The 26266-nt window shown below is 36.9% G+C and overlaps 2 protein-coding genes and 1 long non-coding RNA gene across 3 annotated transcripts; 1 reads left to right on the top strand and 2 right to left on the bottom strand.

The window, feature by feature from the left end:
• The first annotated feature begins 1028 nt into the window (after positions 1–1028).
• Positions 1029–7069, top strand: LOC134746106 (INO80 complex subunit E). Its single transcript, XM_063680357.1, has 6 exons — positions 1029–1188; positions 1766–1969; positions 2493–2677; positions 3491–3617; positions 4159–4355; positions 6651–7069. Exons 2-6 carry the CDS (start codon positions 1769–1771, stop codon positions 6703–6705), a joined length of 765 nt encoding a protein of 254 aa, XP_063536427.1. The 5' UTR covers positions 1029–1188; positions 1766–1768; the 3' UTR covers positions 6706–7069.
• On the bottom strand, positions 6845–12281 carry LOC134746105 (AP-2 complex subunit alpha). The gene has a single exon (XM_063680356.1). It carries the CDS (start codon positions 12068–12070, stop codon positions 9275–9277), a length of 2796 nt encoding a protein of 931 aa, XP_063536426.1. The 5' UTR covers positions 12071–12281; the 3' UTR covers positions 6845–9274.
• Positions 12282–20328: 8047 nt separating this feature from the next.
• On the bottom strand, positions 20329–25865 carry LOC134746333 (uncharacterized). Its single transcript, XR_010128228.1, has 3 exons — positions 25773–25865; positions 21652–21732; positions 20329–20455 (listed from the first exon to the last, which is right to left on the bottom strand). It is a non-coding gene; the product is annotated as an uncharacterized LOC134746333 (long non-coding RNA).
• Positions 25866–26266: the final 401 nt, after the last annotated feature.

Genomic DNA, 26266 nt, shown 5'->3' with positions numbered 1-26266 from the left:
ACATAATCGCACATGGGCAAACGAGATGCACTGATATATTTCCTGACTTTTAAGGGGTCTATAGATAATTAGGATAATTAGAACGACTTTTCTTAAACTTTAAGGGGGTACATTGGGGTAACACGTAACAATATACAGAAAATCCAGCCAGGATGTCAACTTTACGGGCCCATTTTTTTTAAATTTTGCCTCCTTTTTCTACTGACAAAGTGGGTATGCCAGAGTATAAAGTATAAATTGGTGCTTATATAGTTTGTCAAAGGACTGTCTCATTTCAAACATAGACAGAGATAATCTATGTCTTACACTAGTACTAGCACCCAAAAAAAAAGGATGAGTATAGTTTTTTGGTTCTTATTTACAGTCTGGCAAAAAAGAGTAGAAAATAAAAAGTGGCAACACTGTAGTGTCGTCCCTTTCAAATTAATCTAAGAAAATCGGGACGACATTACAGTATTGCCACTTTTTAATTTCTACTCTTATTTGCCAGACTGTACTGCTAATAACAGAGGGGCTACCGCGAAAACCGAAATTCGCAAATTGCGGGGATCTTTCTTTTTTACTCTAATGAAGGCGTAATTAGAGTGACAGAGAAAAATGCCCGCAATTTGAGAACTTCGATTTTCGCGGTTATAGCATATATTATACTACTCTTTGGTTATAGCCCTGTACATATACTATGGCTCGTCACGCATCTTTTCAGGAATACGTTTTGGAACGTCGTCTCATTTACTGCATGGAGACTGTATAAAGGAGCCAAATCTTTATGTATGAAAAGTGTCCATCAAAAAACAGTAATTAGGCGGCGCCACCATACACCGAAATACTACCAAAAACAACCTACGTAATTTGGTCGGGTTATTTGTTGCCTTATATGGTTCATGTTATACTCATGTCCCAGAGCCTAACTAGCGCCACCGGAGAGATTAGGAACTATTATTTAAAGCTTAACGCGGTCACTTTTACAACAATTCTGCCATAAGAGATTGCGATCCTTTCTATACCATCCATCAAAACTGTCATATTCGTTGTCAAACATTGAGGTTACTATTTTTGTTTAAGTTTTGACCTATGGATTATACCTATACAACTGGATAAATCGCAATCACGTTTCTTAGTGAAATAATAGGTATTTTGCTGAGCTAGTTTTGAAAAACTAACAGGCTGGCGTCAGAAAATTATACTAAGGTACAATAATAGGGGTGAACTGAAAACCAGCGCTGTGGCAGCTAGTCTGCAACACAGCAAATGCCGAGTCCATCCCTTTTGTCACACTATTGTTTGTTTATAATATAGATATAGATAGTCTTAAGAAATTATGTTTATGTTCTACTGTTCAACATGTCTGTTTGTTTTGCTTTTATTGTTTTTGTACTATATATGTGTGTGGCAATAAATTATTATTATTATTATTCTTATAATGTTACTATTTCGTTACTACGAATATTACTATATTTCTTGATTTTTTTATCGATTTTGTCTTAAATACTGGGAATAAAATAGTTAACATAACTTTAATAGGTTCCCTTCTACTCATGTTTAAATATATTGTAACCGTCTATATAGTTTTAGAGCTAGCCACAGAAAAAGGTATACAATTTCGAGGGCACCAAAACCCCTGTAATTATTTTACTATATTATCTTCATTAATACATCCGGGCGTCTATAAGCCGTTTATCAGTGGAAATCTAAGCTACAGCTCTGTTTAATAGTGTAGTGTAGTAAGTAATATGAGGTATGTCATTGAACTAATAATATTTTGCAGAAAATGTTGGACGGGTGGTATTGCCGCTCCATAGCCAATATGCAGGCGACCGAGGCCGCTAGCATGAGCAATAATGTGCCTGCAGAGCCGCAGCCGCCGCCGCACGAACACTACTCCAGTGACAGCAGCAGCGAACCTGAGCCGGAGACTAACTACAAGTCACATTACCTTACACTTAAGAAAAAACTGAAATATCTTATTTATGTGAGCTCTATAGGGACTTTTTGTAGTGATAAGCTAGCATTGCAGATATCTAAGAAGGAGACTTGACTGACTTAGCTGATTATATTTAACGGTATAGGATATTATAATTTGCTAATTCAAGCAGCTATAGTTCATTTTTTTAGCATTTTAAAAAAAGGTAAACAATCTTGACATCTTTTTATTGAAAAACGCTTTTTAAAAATTAGTTTATATTACTTATGAAAGCAAAAAAATGTAAAAGATCATATATGATCTATAATTGTAACATATTTGCTGTGACATATTTTTCAAAAGTGATTTTTAATAAAAAGACATGTCAAGATCGCTTACCTTCTTTCTAATGCTAAAAAAAACGAACCATAGGTATCATGTCTGTTTGTGATACCTATCGTCACCATTAAAAAATACAACCTTTAAACTGTTTAATAGTAAATAATCTTAGGTTTATAGTAAATATTTTCCTGCCAGCCAGGTCTTTTAAGTCAGAACATTTTGATAATAATTAAAGATTCTCCCTCTACAGGAAAATGAGTGCTTCCAAGATGCTCTAAGATGCAGCCAGAAGAGACTCCTTAAGGTGTCCCGCGATCGCAGCTTCCTCCTCGACAGGCTTCTTCAGTATGAAAAGCCTGACAGTAGCACTTCGGAGAGTGATGAAACAGAATCCTCTGATGACACAGACTTCAACCGTGCAGATGCTTTGAAAAGGTAAGTGTAAACTACACTTTGTATATAAATGTTGTTTGACAACGGATTGAACAATAAGTTATACATATCAAAGCATTAAACAGTCAAAGCTTTAACTTTATTCATCATTAATCCATTACTAAAAGCACTAAATCAGTTAACTTCGTTTATATTCATATTCATATTTTTTATTTGTATTGTTATTGTTATTATTATTATTGTTAAAGTATGTTAAAAGATTTAGCGGAAGTTAACATTAATCTTAATTCTGTAACCAAGTTATCTGTAAAATTATGAATCTAAGTTAAATATACCCTTACAAAATATTGGCCAGGAGAGCAGAATATACTATGTATTAGCCAGATTTGATTTAAAAACTGTTATGTAGCCAATTTTGATGATTTCTCAGAAACAATTATTGAAACTATATACATAGGGGTTAAATCGGTAGCGCTTAAAGCCCTCTTCTCTCTCTGCCTTTGTTTAATCCGTACTCAAGACAACAGCCTGTGTATAAACATAAATAAATTTGCTCAATTCTCTAAATATCTTAGGTTATTTTGACGACCGGTCTGGCCTTGTGGGTAGTGACCCTGCCTGTGAAGCCGATGGTCCTGGGTTTGAATCCCAGTAAGGGCATTTATTTGTGTGATGAACACAAATATTTGTTCCTGAGTCATGGGTGTTTTCTATGTATATAAGTATGTATTTATCTATATAAGTTTGTATATTGTCGCCTAGCACCCATAGTAGAAGCTTTGCTCAGTTTGGGGCTAGGTCGATATGTGTGAGATGTCCCCTAATATTTATTATTTATTTTATTTTATCTTCCAGAAAGAAAATTGAAGCGAGTGCTGCCCACCAAACTGTGTCTGCTGCTGCCACACCAAACAAGAATGCCAACCCTGTTAAAAGAAAAAGAGCAGTGGTTCCTAAAAAGCCTCCTAATACTACGCATGTTGTAAGTATAAAATACGTTACTTTCCTGCAGAGTATTTGCAATTAGGTATCCACTTCTCATCGTTTTTTTAATCAGCCCCGGGTTATAATTAAAATAGTGAATACATTTGGTTCATCTATTTGCCTCTCTATCACTCTTGCATAATGGAGCAATAGGAACCAATAACTCACGAACGATCAAAGATGTTCTTACAAGTACAAGTAGTTCATGGCATTCATTTCATTCGGTTTTTTGTGATATAAATACGATTCTATTCTAAGTATGTAACTCGTCAAGTTAAAAGGTAGTGTGTGTGCGAATTCCAAACCAGAAGTTCTTTGTTAGAACCTTGATTCGTAGTACCTATAAAGTTAACGAAAGCGCACGGTTACGGTGTAATATAGACCTTTATGCGTCCCAATAAAGTTTACGATGGCGTGTTACATATACATATAATAGGTGTTCAAAGGGTTAATAGATTGATTGATAATTCCTCTTAAGAGGAGGGTAAGCCATTTAAATACAGCAAGTAAAAACATTACAAATAAGAAAACATTTTCAGCACCAAACCAACTTGGCCATGTTGTCAAAGGCGTCCCCCGCTCTCGGCTTCGGCCTGTCGCCCGGAGACGGGCACATGACACCCGAGGAGGTGGAGCGACATCTGCAGTCGCGGCAGTCCTATGTGGAGCTGCTGCCTGAGCGAGCGCCACCAACTGTACCTACGGAGATGTTTAGCAACGACCCGTCACTTGACAGGTAAGATGAGGATGCAAACTGAGTGGGTACTAGAAGCGGCGATGGTCTTCGAGCGCGTAGTCCATGCAAACATACTCGTATGCGTGCACGCACTGCTCGCTCTAAGGTTGCTCACCATCGATATTATTAGAAGCAAAATTCTCCTCCGTTTTAGACAGGTAATTAAGGCATATAGAAGGAAAGTCAGCAAAATCTCCTTTATTAACTGTTGTCTGGTATTAAGTTTGCCCGTGCAGTTTTAAAGCCGTTACAGACGGGCGTACCAGACCGTGACCTTGTAGCGGTCAAAATATCTCGTTTTCGCTCTCACTTATAGCTGCGTCCTTAACGGACGTACGGCGGACCACCTTACACACGATCGAACGTGCGCCGCACCGCACCAAGGTAGCGGTCCAGTGCGGCTGTCTGTAAACACTGTTAGAAATTTCCTACTGAAGAATCCGGAGGGTGTGCGCCGCGCCGTGATCCTAACGAAAGGGCGTACCTAAGGGGGCAAGCGTGGCTATCTTGCAATTCTACATACAGACTGTGCGCAAACTCTGTATGGTGATGGTGAGCGCTGTTAAATAGTTATTTGTGCAACAAGAGAGGAAAGTTGGTTTTTCTTGCGAGTGTTTATTTTGAGTCCCGAGAGAGCGAAAGATTCTAAGGTAGAATCTTGAGCGTAGCGAGGGACTCAAAAACACGAGATGTAAAATAACTTTGCTCTCGTGTTGCACACATAATTTTTCACCTCAGTAGTGAGAACATATTAAAGGTTAAAATGTATTTCGAATTACACAGAATAAACAGAAAAAAAAAGTATTATAATATGTACGATACGATAAGATAAGATACGATACAAGACCGGACCGGACCGGACCCTACCATAGTATAAAGTTCATGGCCTTCACCAAAATAAAAAGCTACATTGTTTCACTCCCTGGAGTGCGACTTTCCTCACTCCAGCGAGTGACGAAAGTAGGCTTGTTCGAGCTGCTGAGGTGAAAATTAACATTCTCATTAAACAAGGGCCTGACACTCTTTGATAGAGAAAGATAGTCTTATTGCGATTCCTATAAGAGGAAAGAGAAAATAGTGCCATGCTTTGTCCTTATCACCGACCGGGTTTTTTTTTCATGGTCGGGTTATAGCAGCATAGGTAGGAGGCGATGGCGAAATACCGAAATTTATAAGAGTGAAAGAGAAAACCGGCCAAGTGCGAGTCGGACTCGCGTTCCAAGGGTTCCGTACATTACACAATTTAAACAATGTATTTTATGTGAAATGTCTTTAAAAAACCCGTAGGGGTCGGATCAAAAACTAAGTAATTAAGTCCGACTCACGCTTGACTGCACATTTCTAATACGTTTTCCGGTGATCTATAGGTCTCTGATCTGATCTAAAGATCTATTTTGTGTATTTTTTATTAAAAATTTTGACCCAGTAGTTTCGGAGATAAAGGGGGGAATGGTCATTTTTTGCCTATTTTCTTAAATAACTTCTAAACTATTTCTCTTAAAATTATTAAAAAAATATTTGAGATTCTCACAATGAGCTCTTTCATTTGATATGTAACACGATATAGTTTGACGAACTTTATTTTTTCATTTTCTCATTTACCCCCCGAAACTGGCCCCCGTGTTTAAAATTAAAATGTTTTCGTTACATGTCCATCTTTGGGTCACAAACTTACATATGTGTACCAAATTTCAACTTAATTGGTCCAGTAGTTTCGGAGAAAATAGGCTGTGACAGACGGACAGACAGACGCACGAGTGATCCTATAAGGGTTCCGTTTTTTCCTTTTGAGGTACGGAACCCTAAAAAGGATTATGCTGCCATACATTAACCTGTCAATACATGAATATGTCTTTCTCTTACCCCTGGTCGCTCGGTTTCATGTCTATAAATACTATACTATGTCTATGTCATTATAGGTTCAATATAGATTGAACTAAACTAAAAAATATTTTTTCTTCAAATGAATCACCGAACTAAAGCTAAACTATTTGGGATATCGTATTTGAATTTTTTTGAAAAACCAACATTGGTGCGGCTTAGAAAAGTGTTAAGCAGCACTCTGAGCGTAGCGAGAGATAGGAGGATGTATAAGATGTTGCAAGGCCGGTACAGTCGAAGGCAAAAATATCGATCCAGACAAATGGCTCAAAAATATGTGAACACGACTTTATTGTCTAAGGTGTAAGAGCGTACACATATTTTTGAAACTTTGGGAATGTATATTATATATATTTATGCCCTTGACTGTACATGTCTAATTATTTACTGTTTCATCATTATTCTTTGTTACAGTGAATCAAATGATGTGCTGGAGAACTCCCCAAATGTTGAAGAGTGGTTCGATTAACTTAAGCTTTTACGTAGACATATTTATGGAAAATAAGATACTTAATTCTAATGTCATTAAGTAAGTGCATTCATTGATTTAATATTAAAGATATGTAATTTGCCCTTTTTTTTGCATACATTGTTTAAATGAAAAACAATTCAATTTAAATATATTATATATTGGATAAATATTTACGTAAGACAATTACAAAGTGGCTTCAAGCGCGGAAACGAACTTCTATATAATCTATGTATCACGCTCAATTTATTAACCATGCGATATTGTACATTTTGATATTCAACTCACACACAATACACTGAAGGTATTTAACAAATAAGCAAGTATACACATTCTTACTTTCATAATATACATATAATTTTCATACCACGTGTTTTAACGAGATGAAGTTATGCATAACAATTTGTTGTGAATATTCTTACTACTCTTCAATCACCTACCATGCAAAGTAAATTTTACTATGCTCCCTACTTAATGGTAAACATTTTATGTTTAATACTCTTTCGCGAACAACTGGTTATACATGAACTTCAAGCCATTTACCCTAATACCAATTGTATCTACGAACCTACACTATCATGTGGTACGTACAACTATGATATTCTTTGTGGTGAGATTCCTATGAACAAACACAAACCATAACACATACCACATTTTATTGTACACTCAGCGTCAAATACTTTGTAGCAACCAGAGAAGTCAAATAGTTCGGTACACCATATATTTAGTATGGTTTACCTAACTATTTGGCCACTTTGACTGCTACAGAGTATTTGACGCTGAGTGTACATTATTAATCTCGTAATATGAGTACATTCACGTGTAAAACGATAACTGGGTGAGCTCAGTTCTCTTCCTTTTCTTATCAGTACGCATACAATGACAGACAATGGGATTTTGTTCCAGCTTTACATACAAATATGTATATTTCCGTTCACATAGCTATAGGTCCGAATAAATTGCATACATATATATTTTTAGTCACTAATAGTTTTTGGTTTATTATATTAACCAAATAGATATGATATGAGGAATGTATGAATAACACATGATAACAAAAATGTTTCGATACTTAACCAAATATATTCTATCAATATTAAAAGACGTCTGAATCGTAATGATTCCAAAATAAATCTCTGGTAAGGATACGTTACTTTAACAATTAACAGGAACATTATAAGTAAATAAAAAACCTAAATTATTCATCAACAAAGTCCATGTGCTACTTGTACAAATGGGTGGTCCTTAATTTTGTTGTTTTTCGTCGGGCATCCCCTTATTGTCTTACTTGATATTAAAAACATAGCAGACTGTTTATATACATTTTTTGATTAGAAAATAAAACCCTACAGTATATTACTCGTAGAAAAAGTATTTGTTCTTTTTTACCTAAAAGGCGTATCATGGACATCATGGTACTTAGGTACCTATGTATTATATATGACGTTAAAAAAACTTTTGTGATGATGTTAAATTTTTTCAAGTATAACGAATAAAAACCGCTAAGGAATAAAATAAATTCCAGTTAGGCCACGTAAAACCCTAATAAAAATTATTTGAAAACCGTAATGTCAAATAGGTAATACAATTACACGCTCCCTTACGAAAAATAGTTCATTTTTCCTTTATAATTCTACAAAATAAGTACCACCCAAATGGATAGTTTTTCCGAAATTATAAATACACAAATATGTATAAAACATAAATACTACTTAATTGTGTCTGTTTGTGTTAATGTTAATAGGCTAACAGATCACACCCAGAATTTATATTCATGTGGCAAATACTTTAGATAAACCAACAGGATGGTTACATATGAATTATCATGCCACATAACAGCCAAAACATTTAACTTTGGTATGATCATGTTATACATTTTATCATAGTTCATTACACCTGAATTTAGATTAAATAGTAATACAATACATTATTTTCAATTAATATGAAAAACAAATGTACATCCAACACTTAGCCGAAATTTGGGCACACCTTATAAAAAAATCTATTTACAAATAAATGATTATAATTATTAATTATGCACTGTACCACAAATGAATTATACAGAGAAACATAAAAAATCCAAAAATCTATTATGGTCTAAATAAAAATATATTCAATTTAAGTCTAAACTTACTTGTCAGTAAGTTTTACTTAATTTCATAAATTAAATAATACAATAGCCCATCAAATGCTACTATACTATATTATTTATCTATCAATGGAATCTGATCTACAAGAAAGAACGTTGAAGTTACATATAATATATAGAACTATAGTAATGGACTACTCGAAAATATGATTCCTATAGTGTATGAGTTAACTCAAACAATTTTTTTTGCTCTTTCAAACCACAAAGCCTATCTTGTCGGTTAGTAAGTAAAAGTCATCTCAAAATTGTATGTGAGATATTACAAATTCCTACTGAATCAGTGCAATGTTCACAAGTGACTTTTTAACATGCTTCATATAACATACAGCACTTGTGAATTTTCTGCAACTGTGAACCTAACAGCAATTAACATTGCTAATAACAATGTTGTTCATATTCGTTAATTTATATTATTTATCATTAAAACTGGTCTGCAAGTAAGTCGCAAATTTCTTGTGAGACTGTCTCCTTACTAGATCTTACTGTAAGTCTGAACATTTGAGCTTGTTTATTAGGTTCCAATCTCATAAGACATCCTACTTGTTGGACTCTGGTATGCACAATGCCAGCACATACAAAATTATCAGGGTTGGGGTCAATACCATCCAGCAGTTGCATCCCAAAGCCAGCCAGTTTGGTGCGAGTAGCTGCAATATCTATGGCCCCTTGAGCTTTAAAGATTTTTTGTGCCCTTTGCTGTTCTGCTCCCAAATTCTTCCACCTTGCGAAGAAAGATTCACCATTCATCTCAGTAGGTTCAAAGAATTTGTTCAATGTCAAAGGAAGCTTCATTGTAATTTTTTGTGGCACATTGTTGTAAATAAAGGAAACAGACATGCTTGGAGTGTCCAGATAGTCTTCGATGCACTCTGCAGTTAACATTTGTTGGATCTGAGCTCCTGCCTCCAAAACTGGTTCCATAGGCTTCATCTGAACATTTAATTTATGCATATCAGTCCAGTGCAGTTCAGGGTTGACACTCTGAATTGGAAATTGTGTCTTGTTACCATAAAACAGGCCAATTCTGCCTAGATTCTGTCTAAATTCACTCTTGACTCCAATTTGAATCAATTCATTCTCAAAAAGAACACCATTATTTTTAAATAAGAACTTTTTGATATTATTTTGTGCAGCATTGCTTGGACTAATTTTAGGAGTGGTGTAGAGATCTCCAAGGACATCAAGCAATCCATTGCCTGCAGTGGGGGCAGCTGAACCGGGTGGTGTGGACAATCCCAAGAGATCCGCACTTGATGCATTAGTGTTGTTTGAGGAGTTGACAGCTGGTGCAGCTGCTGATGTAGGTTGAGGGCTCTTAGATTCTCTCATATCAGAAGTATCAGGAATACGGCCTGGCTTTTTCTTTTTGAGTACTGCTAAGATAGAGGATTCCCTTTCAGGGAATGCAGGCATTTCTTCCAATACTGTAGCCAATACATCTGAACTGGCCACTATACTCAGCTGCAAATATTCAGATGCTCGTTGCTGTAGCTCAACATCTGCAGACCGTAGGTTGGAGTCAGCTCTGAATACTTCTTGGACACGATTTTTGATCTCTGGGAACAGGTTGACAAGTTTGATGTACGTAGAAAGTAATAGAGCTCTAGTTGCAGCAGAACACAGATGATATTTAGAGTGGAGCAATTCAAATTGGACCAAAGGTGAAGACCTTGTGTCACCAGCAATCAGATTACCAAATTCACCTAGAATATAACCTCCCACTTTAACCATGTTTTCATGGCATGTGGGTGCCTGTAGGGCTTCAAACACGGTCTTAGCTGCATAGCCTTGAACTTCCTCTCTGTTGATGACAATCTGAATTACTCTGTACCATACCTCTTCAGATACATAGTCTCCAGCAATTCTTATAAGATTAAGAATTACATCAACATACCAAGTAAAATCAGTTGCATACTTTTCTGCTAATATGGCAACTTTCAGTACCATCTCTTCCCTAATGGAGTAGTCGGCAGTCTCCAAGTATGCCAACATTTCTTGCACAATCTCTTCGGCATTTGTTTTGTCACACATAGCATACAGTAAATCAACAGCCTGCTGCCTAACTGAGACATCTTTTTCCATCTTCATTGAAAGAATGACAACTTCTTGGTGTTTCTTTACTGCCTCATGTGAAAACTCGGAAGTTGCAAGATGGCACATGGACTCCAATGCCAGGTAACGTAAATTAGTTTCACGGTTGCTGAGAAACTGTCCCAGCTGGTTGCATGCTCTCACCAGTAAGTTAGGCTCACTGTCATTGTGAATGATGAGACTGATAGCTTCAAATAGAACAGCATTCTTAGCATTTGAATGCTGGACTTTTTTGGACTTTGGTGGTTCCTGGGCCTTGTTGAAGATAGTTTCTAGGCATTCTGAAAGGCGACCTCTAACCCCAGGCTCCTCTGAAGGTGGTGTGTAGTTTTGTAACAATCTTAAAAGTTTAACAGAGAGCCATGGTGCAGGCACAAAGTAATAAGTGTAGTCTTGTAGGTCAGTGTAACTGGCAGTCACAATGCGGCTGAGCCTAGCCACTGCCAGGGTAACACACCCTTTATATTCTTCTGGATTTTTCTTTACCAAAGCATCTATAAGAGATGTGGCTGCGGTTACAACACCCATGTGGGGATCATTTAGCAAGTGAATTATTCTAGAGGTCCATTCACCCCCAGGAATGATTTCAGGAGACTTACGGAAGAGTCTGAGTAGGCAGAGAGCAGCGGACTGTTTCACAACATCCATTGTGTCTCCGGACACAAGAAGTTTAGGAATCTCTGTGCAGAAAGCTTCCGCCATGTCTTTACTGCCGATGTTGGCGATGCACTGGAGGGCGAGGTTGACATGGATGGGGTTGCGCGACTGCAAGTCGTTCTTGATGCTCTGAATGATGAGCTTGATCAGATCACTGTTGGTGTTGACCAGCACGGAGATAAACAGATATCCGATCTGCTTTTCAGAATACTTGTTGGAAGACAATAGATTGACCGCCTCCATGTGTCCGAAGTCGATGTCGTGACCCAACAAGAAAATGAATAACAGTTTGCAGACATACTTCTTTTTTTGATATCCATCGAGAGTTTTGTCGCCTTTAAACTTACTTCTTATGTTTGCCAGTTCCTTATTGATTCTTTTTATTTCTGCTTCTTTACTTTTACAGTTTCTTATATCCGATATGAAGACTGCGAGTCCTCGCATTCCATCTCCCCTTACGGCAGGCATATTGCCAAGTGACTTGTCGAACACCAGTTTTAAGCCTTTTCTTTACACTTTAGAAACAAGACCCGACACCGCGCACTATCACTAGTTTAGGAGGCGTAAACGGGGTGAATCGGCTCCAAATCTCGATTAATCAATGCATTAGTAGCCGTCATCAATCAACGATATAATACTTCGACCGACCGAAGACGAGCTTACTTCTACAACGCCTATATCTATGAAACTGAAACGTCAGACACAGTACTCATTGTTTATGGATCGATATTTATTTGAGGAATTTCATAAATGTTTGCATTAAATAAATAAATATACTTCTTTGATAATCGTTAATATTATTTTAAAGTCTATATTATCTTTATTTAGATATCTAATAGTTTTTTCTGAGATATATATTAAATAAATTGTCTTAGAATGGTACGTGTGTAACATTCCTTATTTCCCATGACGCAGGCTGTTTATCTGTCGATGTAAGAAAAGGACAAAACGGGTTAAATGCTGTCAAAATTATTTATATGAAACTAAAATAAACTCCAATTTAGAACAAAATAGGGTCGACATTCAATCTGCATTTCATGCATTTATTTGCTTGGTGTGCAATTGAGAATATTACTTCTATCTCCCTTTTTCCTCAAAGCTTTTTGCATGGCGAGAGAGAATGGCAAATATTGTCACTTGTCAGATTTGGATAGTCGCAGTCAAAGAGTAGTATAATATATAGGAGAAAGAGAGCCCTCTCGTGGAACTTTTTTGTATCCATTTTGAAGCGCCATCTGTAAATCTGAACAACAAGCATTAACGTCAATATTCATACCTACAGGGCCTGTTTACATATTGATTAATGTTTAGTACGACTTCATACATTTGTTACAAATGTATAAACTCACACTAAACACTAATCAATATGTAAACAGGGTCATATATCTATAATTTGTTATATCGAGTTTGCTTTTCTAGTACCCATTAATCAACAACTTTATTATAATATTTGCTTGATGTAAGATATATTGGCAAGCACATATTGTAAAGACATACAGGAAAAGTAAGTACAATACAATGTTATACAAAGCATGATTTTAACAAGAAAATTATAATAAAGTAGCTCGTTAAATACTGGATAAAATAAAATAATAAGGTGAGTATAAATTGGAAAGAAAAGATAGTTGATATTTCATAATTTAAAATTCAAAAGTTTATTACACAAGTCGATATAACATTTACATGAAGAAAACATCGTCACATTTACAAATACAGGAGCCAAAAGTTTACTACACATGTCGATATAACATTTACATGAGGAAAATATCGCAACATATACAAATACAGGAGGCAATATCTACCTCATGCATGGGTAAACATAACTTTACTTAACCTGCCTAGTTTCCCACTCATCTACTCAAAGGTTATTTGGAAGAGATCCCTTATAGGGATAAATTCGCCTTTGTACTTCCATTACTATATGTTTATGTTTATCAAAAATTGTTCCTAGTTAAACTTCTTATCCTACACAGTTTACACAATAAATATTTCTGATTTCTGATAAAGTATTTTTGTAAACCTGTGTTGTGTACAATAAATTGATTGCTACTGTGTGTATGGTGGACTTGGTCACTTTTTCTTCAGTGTATGATATCTATTTCAGTTTATAAAAAACATATACTTTATACCACAATAAACGTATCACACGATAGCAATTGGAAGAGACCGGGGAATTAGCGTCATGGCTCTTAGAGGGAAAGATATTATGTAATAAGAAAAAACCGATTAAATAAAGACTTTTTTATATGTACATACACAACAATCCATGGAGCCTAGGCTTTCGTTAAAATTTACAATATAAAGCTAATAAGAACAGGTGAAGGCCTACCAATTAGCGTTGGGAGCTTACTATCACACCATGGCAATTAGAAGAGATCTGGCAATTAGCGTCGTGGCTCTTAGAGATAATGATATTATTTAATAAATAAATAAAAACGATTAAATAAAGATATTTTTATGTACATTTTCAAGCTTAGCAAGCTTTCAGTAGGTAAATAATTTATTACAAGTACACCATTTGTCTATAACAGATTTTCTCTTTTTTGCTGAAAGTCCATGCATTTTAGTATGAAACAATTTATAAGAAAATCAAATAACCTAAGCCAAAGCAGACATTAAAAATGTACAGATGGACATAAATTTATATTAAACATATTAGTTTTTTTTTATCAAAATAAATATCTGCCAACTTGTATTTATACTAAACGTTACAATACAGTCTGTACAATATAAAAATGAAGCAAGGAAATTAAATTCGATTCGTCAATAATACATTCAATTTGGAGATATTAAAGGTCCCTAATGTCAAAAAAACAATATTTATTTTGATGAAAATAAAAGACACGAATTCCATATAACTTTGGATATGAACATCCGACCAAAATGACATTTTAACATAACGGTAATAAATAGTGAATTATCTATCTAACAAAATGTAAACACATTGTGAGGTGTATGAGGAATGTTATGAAATTGAAGGAAGCGAAAGAGGTATGTCAGGATCGTAGCAAGTGGAAATCCGTGGTCTCTGCCTATCCCTCCGGGAAATAGGCGTGATTATATGTATGTATGTATGTATATCAGTAGATACAACTTTTTGCCTATAATTTTAGTAACAATACGTTTTGGTTCTGATATGTTAAGTGTGCATCACGAAATGGACCCAACTCAGCGTAATGCTAGATATAAAGCCAGCGCTGGTCTTCCGTGCGGTCCTTGAAGTGAGAAAGGCTTAGGCACATGTTAAAATGAAATTATTAGCAAAGTGCAGTCGGTGGATAAAGAACACACATAATATTATGGAATGTCCCACATGAATTCTAGCAGCATCAGTTTGATAATTTCACTCCCGTAGAGAAGCCCACAAAATAAGGACAGCAGCACCCGTCGTGCACCTAGCCTAGCGAATATGAAATATGTAAGTAATTGTTTTGCGTCAGGAGACTAAGCTAACAGTCTTATAAACGAATGCTACGGAATACACAACTAATACGTGTCCAATAAGTCAAAATTGTACCATATTACAGAGACGCATAGTCTTTACGGTTAATGCATGAAGTTTGGAGATGTGAAAGGTCCTTCCTCATCATCTTCCGTGCGTTATCCCGGCATTTTGCCACGACTCATGGGAGCTTGGGATCCGCTTGACAAGTAATCCTAAGAATCGGCGTAGGCACTAGTTTTTACGAAAGCGACTGCCATCTGATTGGTTATTTTGTGTTTAATTCCTTCGAATATAATTGTGTTTATGCCACTGTGGTAAGTTTAATTTCGCCTAATAATCTTTTCATCGCTTTGCCAGGTGGAAGTGAAAAATATTCACACAACAGCCTGTATTAGCACTTCGGACTCTATTTGTAAAGCGAGAATGGCATAATTTTTTTCTTTTAGTGAATAGCGTCGTCCTTTAGGGTGCTTCGTTGATTGTTATTGCATTTTCACTAAAAGCTGAGCTCTGCTGTGATGTGCTGCACAATGTCATACTGTCTGGAACGCGGCAGTGCTTGTATGAAAGTCCCCTTTTGGGCAAACGGTTATCTTCCATTTGAAGTTGTTTTACCTTAAGCTGCACCTCACGTTTGTTCGAACCTGAAAGAAAACAAAATTATAATATTATACGTATAATTTTTAATAAATTTTGGTTTTAGTCTGTCACTATAAATTTAAGTTTTTTATGTCACCAATTTATTGTTGATACAACTTTTTATCATCAACTGTATTTTTATTTCTACAATAGGCTAAGATGTCAAATTTTTATTTATGGTATCAATCGATCAGGTTTGTTTTTAGGATGGGATGAGATCCATTGCAAAAGACAAAAGTCAGAAATGATAGTCAAAGTCCGACGTCAACTACTGATGTGGAACACATACGGGCAGAAACAATGCCACTAACGGGAGCACACGCTCACACGCAACTAGCATACAGGGTTAAGCATTCCCTAAGTAAGGCTACAGACGAAAATCGCTAGTAGGCTATATAAACGCCCCATTGTAAAACTGTATCCTCGTCTATCATTCCAAAACTTAATCTTCTTGAGCGGTTGTTCAATATTCTTGCGGTATGCGGCCGGAGCGATAATATAAGTATATCAACTTTAGCGGGCTACAATTGCTATTCAATATTGTCCTGTCTCGTTGGCCAGTAGTCCTAGTAGCAGTACCTTCGAGTTTTTATGTACTAGTTGCTCTGTGAGCTGTAGACCTCGCGAGCATAGCTTAAGATAAGATGGATGTGTGTCTAGGGCTGTCCTGCCGACTAACCACCAAAAGATGACGTGATTGTGCACAATTTGCGAATTATCACCATCGTTTCCAAAACGTTTCTACCATTTTCTAAGCATTTTCTAAGACGTGTTGATATTTACGCATGCAACAAAAATATGACGTCTAAAATATAATAATATTTGTAATATTTGCACTCAACAGCAGACTGTCACACTTCATCAAAAATGTGTAAAGAAAGACAGCAAAATATAGCAATATCTTGCATTCACGCACGGACTGTATAGATTAATTACCCAAAATTTTTGTTTCCCAATAGCTTTAGTTCGATTCGCGTTTTTCCCCATTCTGCTTTTCAACCAGGCGTTTATTTTTTTAGTAGTTAATTTAATCACACGCGTATGTCCCAGTCGCTTTTTTCCCCAAAGAGTAATATTTTCGAGAACATGCCTTCATACCCTGAGGCCCCTGAGGCGACGGAGCCCCGCTACGCGGGGCTCCTATTTCTGGGCGGTTTGCCCTTCGGGCATCTGAAGCTACCTAACGAACCTAACCTACCTATATATGTGACTTAGTGTGACTATCGTGAAAACATTACTCTTTGGGGAAAAAAGCGATTGGGACATACGCGTGTGATTAAATTAACTCTTCTTCTTCTTCTTCTTCTTTGTCCTGGCTATTATCCCAGTTTATTTGGGGTCAGCCCTCCTAGTAATCCTGCGCCACATCGCACGATCGTGGGTTGTCTCCTCTGTTGTACTGCTTTCCTTCATATTAAATTAACTACTGAAAAAATTAACGCTGGTTAAAAAGCAGAATGGGGAAAAACGCGAATGGAACATAAGCTATTGGGGAACAAAAATTTTGGGTAGCTAATCTAAACAGTCCACGTACGTACTGTGTCAAATGTCAGTAGATTCGTAATGTAAAGTAACAGAGTAACCTAGAGGGCGCAGCGGATGGAATGTTTATTGTTAAAAAAGATTAGAAATTAAATTTAAATTCTTGTTTGAGACTTTGACAAGGCACTGATATTTTCAGATATTAATTGTCGTGTGCTCGTGGCATTCGTAACCTCTGTTTTGAAAAAAAAAACAGATTACATGGTTCAAACCCTGACGGTGCCAATTTTTTTTTTCGTTCTTTTTCGTGTTAACCGTATGTTATTCTTATTATCAATTGAGTGTCGCGAATTCTTCTACCGACAACTACAAAAACGCTTCTATTGATAGCTTAGTACTGTTGGCGTGTGAGTCACATTTTTGAGTAGGTAACAAAAGTTTACATTTACTATGGAGAAAACATGAAATTTTATTCATATTTTTCTATCTCGCCAATCAGTCCTGTTACGTTTAAAAGGGTAGAATAGCTATACAGACAATAGGTACTTTTTTCATACAATTTCCATTTCGGGAGAAAATAGTTTCCACTAACTAAATCTTAACAAATCACTTTGATTTTGATGTAAGTTTCTCAAATATAAAAAATAATAATTTTAGTAGGTACATTACCATTAGTTGAACCCTATGAAACTATTGATACTGGATAGGAATGGAATCGATTGGCATAAAAAATGACATGTGAAAAATAAAAGTTTTCATTTTCATACAAACTGTATGGAAAAAAAATCCTCGACTTGTGGATTATTTAGGCGGAAGTTTTTTTGGTCCCATACAAGCTTTTGATCGCGGATAGGAATGGGATCGATTGGCATCAAAAAACCATGGGGATAGGCTGTATCAGGGATACAGCCGCAGTGGTTGATGTGAAACGTGGCGTGGAAGTTATTGCGAAGACCGCATAGGGCCGCTGCTTAGGGACCTCATAGCGTAAAGCAGGCGCCCTGTATGCGCATTTGAGCTTTTTATGCCTTAATATTCGCTCACGGTGGCCTCAAACAAACACAGTCGTGAAATTCCTGTAAAATTGCAACATTTTAACTCTTCTCCAGCTTTTTATAATACCGCGTATTTTATTTTTATAATATTTCATAAAGTTCTATCAAATGAACTCAATTGTATCTAAATCGGTTAATGGACTGATGAGTAACTATTAACACTGCAAATAGGGGTCATTTTAGCTCCGAATGCGTCGTTTCTAGCGCAGAATCAGCGCCAACTATGTCAGCAGCACATGCAGTTCCGGGTAATAGCTACTTTCGTTGATACACTGATATCGAAACCATATATAATATACCGCCATCAACACTTTTTCGTTAAAATCGGTTTTCGTTCCGAGCCCCTCTACGGGTTTTTAAAGACGTGCACCTTACTCGTACGTTTCACGTCAAAGAAAAGTTTGTCAAAAATGACCTTTTTCTCGCATCCTGTAGGTACCTATGTTTTTTCTAAAATCGGTAAACCCCAATCTTCATTAATTTGTTAACTTGAAATTGAGGGAAGGTTTTCTAAGACCATTTTCGCGTAGCAGCACGGGATCTGGTTGCTGCCCTCACTGACCCAAACCAACCTGTATACCTGTCTGATTTTTGAATTTCTAAAAGTATTGAAATGCTTAGATATATATATAGATGGAGATATGTTGAAGGTCGTGTCGGTCGAAGTGCGGGTCGGACTCGCCCACCGAGGGTTCCGTACGTTTTAGCATTTGTTGTTATAGCGGCAACAGAAATACATCATTTGTGAAAATTTCAACTGTCTAGCTATCACGGTTCATTAGATACAGCCTGGTGATAGACAGACGGACAGAGGAGTCTTATTAATAGGGTCCCGTTTTTACCCTTTGGATACGGAACCCTAAAAATCGGCCCATTTCGACCTCACGATGTCACCACCTATCGAGCAAATTAGGTACTACTTAGTTAGGTCACCTGTGTTAAAGTGACATCTTTGTTAGTTATTATTAAATAACTTCACCATCTTGTTTGACATGGATAGTGTAAAGGTCACTCACACAGACAGGCGTTGAGTCAAATTTTCTCAATTTTTTATTGAATTTTTGAATAATATTATTGAATAATTGGCTCCATAAACCCGCTAAGACAAACGAATCTATACAACGTAAACCTCAAAGTTTATGGTGCAAGAAATCTACGTATTTTAAAAGAAAAACAGTAAATAAAATTGTATGAAATTCGGTATAAGGAGAACCCCTTAAAGCTAACTTAATGTATGGCTCTGCCGTTCAGAATACTGTAGAAAATTAAAATAACAAAAATAAAACATATTATTTACGGCTAGTTAAAATAGTTAAATACAAGCTTGTAAAAATTAAACGAATACGCTTAGCCCGCGCTTGATCAGTTTCAAAATAGAAAAATAAAAAACAAATGAAAAAAAAACGATATGAAATTTAAGTGTAAAAAACAAAATACAAAAAACTATATAGCAGCATACAATTTACTGGGGATCGAACCAGGGACCACCCGGTGCAAACGAAAAAAGCGAATGTTTGCAAAACACGCCATGATAGTGCTTACCTAAGTTGACGAAATTCAGCTACTCTTTCTCGAGTAAAAACTAAATATCTAAATACCCCCCAAACCAGCCATACAAACTTTCTGTATTATTCGACATTTAATCTGTAAGCATATCTCAAAAAGAAGATACTGTTATGATATCGATACGACTGTTTGTTTAGGCGGGAGCTATCACGACTCCGCCATTTTGAAAAATTTCCAAAAACCGGATCGACAAAAAAAATTCTATTTAGTCATAGAATTTGGTCACAAAATTTCACGAGAATCGGTTGAGAATTGCGACCTGTAGAGGAGAACATCCGGACATACAAAAGCAAAATGTGCGAGTCAAACCGTAGACCTTCGCTACGCTTCGGTCAAAAAGAGGTTATGCCGAAAATGAATTTGGCGCAGCAGCGCACAATGCAGAGGTGGTGGCATTATAATCACACACCAGGAATACTAATCCACACCTTTTTGTAAAACAAAATATAACTAAATGTCAAAACTAAATGTAACTAAATATAACTAAATGTTATTATATATCTTGTTATAATAATTGGTGACGTTATAAATATTTACCTTCATCTAATGTCTTTCTTTTCGAACGACTCATCACACTATAATTATGTTCTGCAAATACAGAAGAATCTGCAGTACATATGTTGTTGATGATGGTAGGCACCTCAGACTGTTGTATAGCGGGCGTAACTAGAAGAAAACAATACAAATAAATCTACATAATCATTGTTTAGGTAAGTACTTCCGAAAATAGGAGACCTAACAATTTCACCACTATTTCATAACTATCGAGACCTTAGAAAAATATTTAGTATTCATGTTTCTCACATGTATTTTAATAAAAAAAAAATTAATGGTAATTGATTCCCTTTTTGATCCAGAATCAAAATACAGAAAAGAAAATACAGCTTTTTATCGCTAAGAGCCCTATATCACACTGGCGATTTACGAAACTCACCGAGACTCAATTAGGTTGTGTTGTTTTATCGCAGAGTTCTTATGGCCACTTCCTATGTCCATCATCAGATAAGCTCGATGGAACCATAATATGTACTGTATTGTCACCCGACTTACATTATAAGTAAGTGAACTTTTAGCTCAACCTAATAATGAGAAGTTGGTCTAGGCTTGTAAGATTTGACCCGAACATGCGTACAATATATACGTACATACAAATATTGCTAGAAAAATAAAAGCTTGTAATAAAAACCGGTCAAGAGCAGGTTGAGCCATGCTCAGTGTAGGGCTCCGTAGTTACCATTCTGTCCAAGAGAAGACCTATCCAATAAGTCCAATAACACGTTGGATGTTGTACAGGTTAACATAGGGTTGAAGCGAAAAAAATACGTGTGGGGGAGGTACGCTAAAATAGTTATTTACGATACAAGTGCGGAAAAGAGAAAATTCGAAACGAGTGGCGATAAATTAAAACACGACCGCTGCCGCACGAGCTCCAGGGAGTGAAACAATGTAGCTTTTTAATTTAGTGAAGGCCATGAACTTCATACTACGGTACGGTACGGTACAAATAACTATTTCTAGTCTTTATTCTACCATTTGTCGGCATCATTGTTTTTTATATATCCATATCAAATTGCAGCTTTCTAGTACTAAGGCACATGGCACACTGCGTCCGATTCCGACGTGCAAGCGGAATGTCGCTATAATACGCGCATAGCGTTTTATCGCTAAAATACCGGAGCGATGTGCGAATCGGATGCCTTTCGATCATGTAACAAAGCTACGGACGGACAGACAAACAGACAGGCATGTAGACGGACATGGCGAAACTACAAAATAAAAGCTTCCTCTGTATGTAGTTGACTACTACTCATGCTCTTCAATCATATATCACTTCACTTGACATAATAGAAACCATCAAATACCTGGCATAGAAGCAGCAGAATGAAAGATGTGCTGATAGTCAATTCTAGGAGCAAATGTTGGGCGCTGGCAGTGCCTGGTGCCTGAAAGTATTATAAAGCTTATATTTATAAAAAAGAAAACTCCAACGTAATGCTACGACTTATGACATAAAGGGTCAAACTCTTCAGTAGACTTAGAGGTGTCATTCATAATTCTAAACTATATGTACCTACTTCGTATTTTTTACATTAGAAAATTTAGAAAGAAGGTAAGCGATTTTAAAGTGTCTTTTTATTAAAAACACTCTTGAAAAATAAGTCACAGCAAATATATAACAATTATAAATCATACTCATGCAATGAACCTGCTTTCTGTAGGTACCTAGTAACTAACACAGTACGTCAGTATAAATCCAATGCTTTTATGTATTGCCTGCGTATATTATTTTTAACTGTCCATAGCACGCAAGCGTAGGATTGAGACTAAATTATATTGCCGTCCCTCTACCAGATAAATTAAAAATATAAAACAAATCAAGGACTACCTGCAGGGCTTAAACTTTTTAGCTTCATGCAGAATTTCACCTAAATCAGTTGAATCGGTTCAGTTGTTTAGCCGTGAAAATGATAAAGAGAGACAGAAATATTTTCACGTTTATAAGCCACCTCTCAACTGCCTAGCCTCTCGGATCATGAATCGTCAAGCCCCAACCTCAAAACACCCTCTACCGTCTTCAGTCTTCACTTCTCACACCTACCCCTCACCTCTTAGTTTCTTTAGTCATTTCCAGTACTACCTACATTGTAAATCATAATACACTCAATCATAATATACACAATAATAGAAAAGTTCCACTATATAGTCCGTGGTCTACATCACCAGGTCCACCCCCTAACATTAGTAGTTTTCCGGATTAAATGCTTGAGTTACTTTATAAGACACCGAAATCACCATATACGTGCCTTAAAAAAACTGGACAAGTGCAAGTCGGACTCGCCCACCGAGGGTTCCGTACTTATTAGTATTGGTTGTTATAGCGAACATCATCTATCATCTGTGAAAATTTCAACTGTCTAGCTATCACGGTTGATGAGATACAGCCTGGTGACAGACAGACGGACAGCGGAGTCTTAGTAATAGGGTCCCGTTTTTACCCTTTTGGTACGGAACCCTAAAAATCAAGGAGTTCCCTCAATTCCTCATGGATAACATATATGTATTCCAACATTACTATCATCAGATCCAAAATAGTTATTTGTTATACAAGGGTGCAAAGTTGTATTTTACCCGCGAGTGTCGAATTGAAACACGAGCAAGCGAAAGGATTCCATAGTTGAACCACGAGCGAAGCGAGTGGTTCTAAAATAGAATTCTGAGTGTAGCGAGTGTTTCAACACGAGAAGTAAAATAAATTTGCACCCGTGTGTAACACAAAACTTTTCCCCTCACTATAGCGAGGAAAGTGCAACATCCACAGGCGTTAGATCATCTTCCTCACTCGAATCACTCATTTTTTTTACGATAATACGATATTATAACAGAAAACTGGAAGATATGTAATTTTACGTGTCGGAGTCGGTGAGAAAATTTTTGTTGACAATGTTGACATTTCTGACGATGCGTTTTGAAATTGCATCGACTCAACTTGTGCGTTCAGAATTACATAAAAAAAATGTTATTTATTTAGGTATCAACCCATTACATTAAGAATAATTATTATATTAATAATAATAATAATAATAAGCCCCCAGGGCAGCTTGTGGCGAGCTGAATGGGAAGTGACGTCCCTTGGGTCCCATACCCCCGAGAGTCGGTCAGGCCCCTCCCTCCGGCTTGCCTTCATTGGCCGGCTGGAGTGAACACTGAGCAGGGGCCGCAGGACTCTCACCTCTGGCTTGCCTTTACCGGCCGTCCAGAGTGGGGTGTCAGAGCTACATGCTCGCAGGGTGGAAGTGAAATATGCATAAGACGCGAGTGGGCACAGTGGCTGTTCAAAGCCACTGGGTAGAAAGCGGTGCACACCTCTCCACACCCTGAGCCACTCACGCAATGTTGTCCCCTTGTCGCTCCGTGCGAGCGGCCGTTTTCGGGGACCCATATTGTGAGTTGGCGAGTCACCACCTGTCCATTTTTTTTTTTTTCGTGTTTTTAAACATAGATTGGGACAGGTGCCATAGTATTTCCATAGACCTGGTAACCAGTACATTAACATCTCAACACAATAGCCTAGTTTCTTTTGTTTCTTATCACTGCAATAGTCCTGCACTAACCGGGGCTTGTCCTTGGGTGCACTACTATAGTGCATACAGGGATAATCGTCGGTTGGTGTCACATCTCCTTTTAGAGTAAATTGTCTTTTTACAAGGGGCCTCTGCGTGTTGGCTTCGGCCCCACGCACGCCTTCCAAATGTCCGGGACCCCATGGTCCCGAGATTATGTAAAGGACGAACAATAATAATAATAAAATGCTTTATTGTGCACACTACATGAAAAAAAAAGATACAGACATTGAGAAAAGATATAAATTGGTAGGTAACAACAGGCGGACTTATCGCTAAACAGCGATCTCTTCCAGCCAACCTTCAGATAGAGAGATGGCGAACGAAACTAATCTAATCAATACATTCTAATCTATATTAAATTTTACTATTCTAAACTAAACTAAAGTAAACATCACAACATTCAACATCATTTAAAAAAAAACAAATGTTTCTTATGGAATTTAAGGTTTATGACTTAAAATCATGAAATAAAGCAAAATTTGGTATTGTATATTAAATTCTCAAACCATTTATTTAATGATAATTAATATCGAACGAACCATTATTATGATCGTTTTACGTTTTGTTATCTGTCAAAAGCTACTTAAACACGCTCCATCCAAGGTCAAATTACTTTCCCCACTAGTGGATAAAATGCGTTTTTCCCCGCTTGTTTTAAAGGATAAAAGGCGGCTTTCCGAGCTAGTGAGGGGAAAAATATATTATGCGACCACTATGGAGGTAACGTCTTTCAAATTAAAAAAAAAATTGTTCAAATCGAACCATAGTGCACAGGAAGGTGTCGGAGTAATCGCTGAACATACTGCATATTATAAAATAACATTATTATCAAAAAATCATCATCATCAGATTCACTTCATCAAATTGATGGTTTTCGAGAGAAAATGTTCGAGTTGCTTAAGAAAACACCCAACTCACTATACATGTAATGTACCTTTAAAAATCGGCCAAGTGCGAGTCGGGCTCGCGCACGAAGAGTTCCGTACCATTACGCAAAAAAATCACGTTTGTTGTATGGGAGCCCCACTTAAATATTTATTTTATTCTGTTTCGAGTGGGCCCTCCACACTCATGCGCGAATCACGGCGGAGTATTTGTTATTATAGCGGCAACAGAAATACATCATCTGTGAAAATTTCAACTGTCTAGCTATCACGGTTCGTGAGATACAGCCTGGTGACAGACGGACAGACAGACAGACAGATAGACAGACAGACAGACAGATAGACAGCAGACAGAGTCTTAGTAATAGGGTCCCGTTTTTACCCTTTGGGTACGTAATCCTAAAAATTGAGGACCTCCTTTCAAACTAAAAAATAATTACTCAAATCAGTCAAATCGGATCACGGGTGTCGGAGTTATCGGCGAACATACATAAAAAAACTGGCCAAGTGCAAGTCGGGCTCGCGCACGAAGGGTTCCGTACCATTACGCAAAAAAACGGCAAAAAAATCGCGTTTGTTGAATAGGAGCCCCACTTAAATATTTATTTTATTCTGTTTTTAGTATTTGATGATAAAGCGGCAACAGAAATATATCATTTGTGAAAATTTCTAATGTCTAAGCACTCACGGTTCATGAGATATAGCCTGGTGACAGACAGACGAACAGACGGACAGAGGAGTCTTAGTAAAGTCCTAAAAATAAGTTGGGCCAAGCCATGCTTTACCTATTTGTATCATTTCGTATTAATACATTATGTATTATTATATCAAATTTGAGCGTATAGCGCGAGCTAGGTAGTGCTAGGTGTTGGACATCTGTCGATTAAATAAAATAAAAAAAACACACACACACACACACATGTACGTAATTACGTGACGCACAGTTAGTATGTGAGTGCAAGGATTGTTATTTACCTGGGGCCACCCTGGGGCAGAAGTAGCGAAATGAAAGGTAGGTTGATTGTGAATCCCAAGAGAAGTACTTATGTTGGGCGCATGATGTGCCTGAAAAAGCGTATTAAACATATGTTTACATACAAAATTTATGTTAAATATATTTATATCATTTATTTAGAGTTCAACGAGGGTGCGTAGTTTTAGGGTCGGCAACGTGCACGTATAACTATAACAGTAACACCTCTGGAGTTGCAGGCATCCATAGGCTACGGTGACTGCTTACAATCAGGCGGGCCGCACGCTTGTTTGCCACCGACGTATTAAAAAAAATTAAAAGTATATTTATCGGGTGGAAAAATAGGTACGTAGGTAGGTTTGGGACGCAGGTACCAAATCCCGAGCTAACCGAAATTACGATTCGAAAGTACCGTTAACAGTATACCTATATTGCTATAATTAATAATTATAATAATAAGCCCAGACACTGGTGAAGTGATGACTGAGTGAGCGAA

This window comes from Cydia strobilella, chromosome 12, assembly GCF_947568885.1.
Source record: "Cydia strobilella chromosome 12, ilCydStro3.1, whole genome shotgun sequence".
Classification (NCBI taxonomy): domain Eukaryota; kingdom Metazoa; phylum Arthropoda; class Insecta; order Lepidoptera; family Tortricidae; genus Cydia; species Cydia strobilella.
This window is presented reverse-complemented; position numbering and strand designations above follow the sequence as displayed.

Coding starts and splice junctions, on each gene's coding strand:
- LOC134746105 (XM_063680356.1), bottom strand. CDS start 12,070: ATGCCTGCCGTAAGGGGAGATGGAATGCGAGGACTCGCAGTCTTCATA.
- LOC134746106 (XM_063680357.1), top strand. CDS start 1,769: ATGTTGGACGGGTGGTATTGCCGCTCCATAGCCAATATGCAGGCGACC. Junction 1,970..2,492: donor AACTGAAATATCTTATTTAT/GTGAGCTCTATA, acceptor CTCCCTCTACAG/GAAAATGAGTGCTTCCAAGA. Junction 4,356..6,650: donor AACGACCCGTCACTTGACAG/GTAAGATGAGGA, acceptor TCTTTGTTACAG/TGAATCAAATGATGTGCTGG.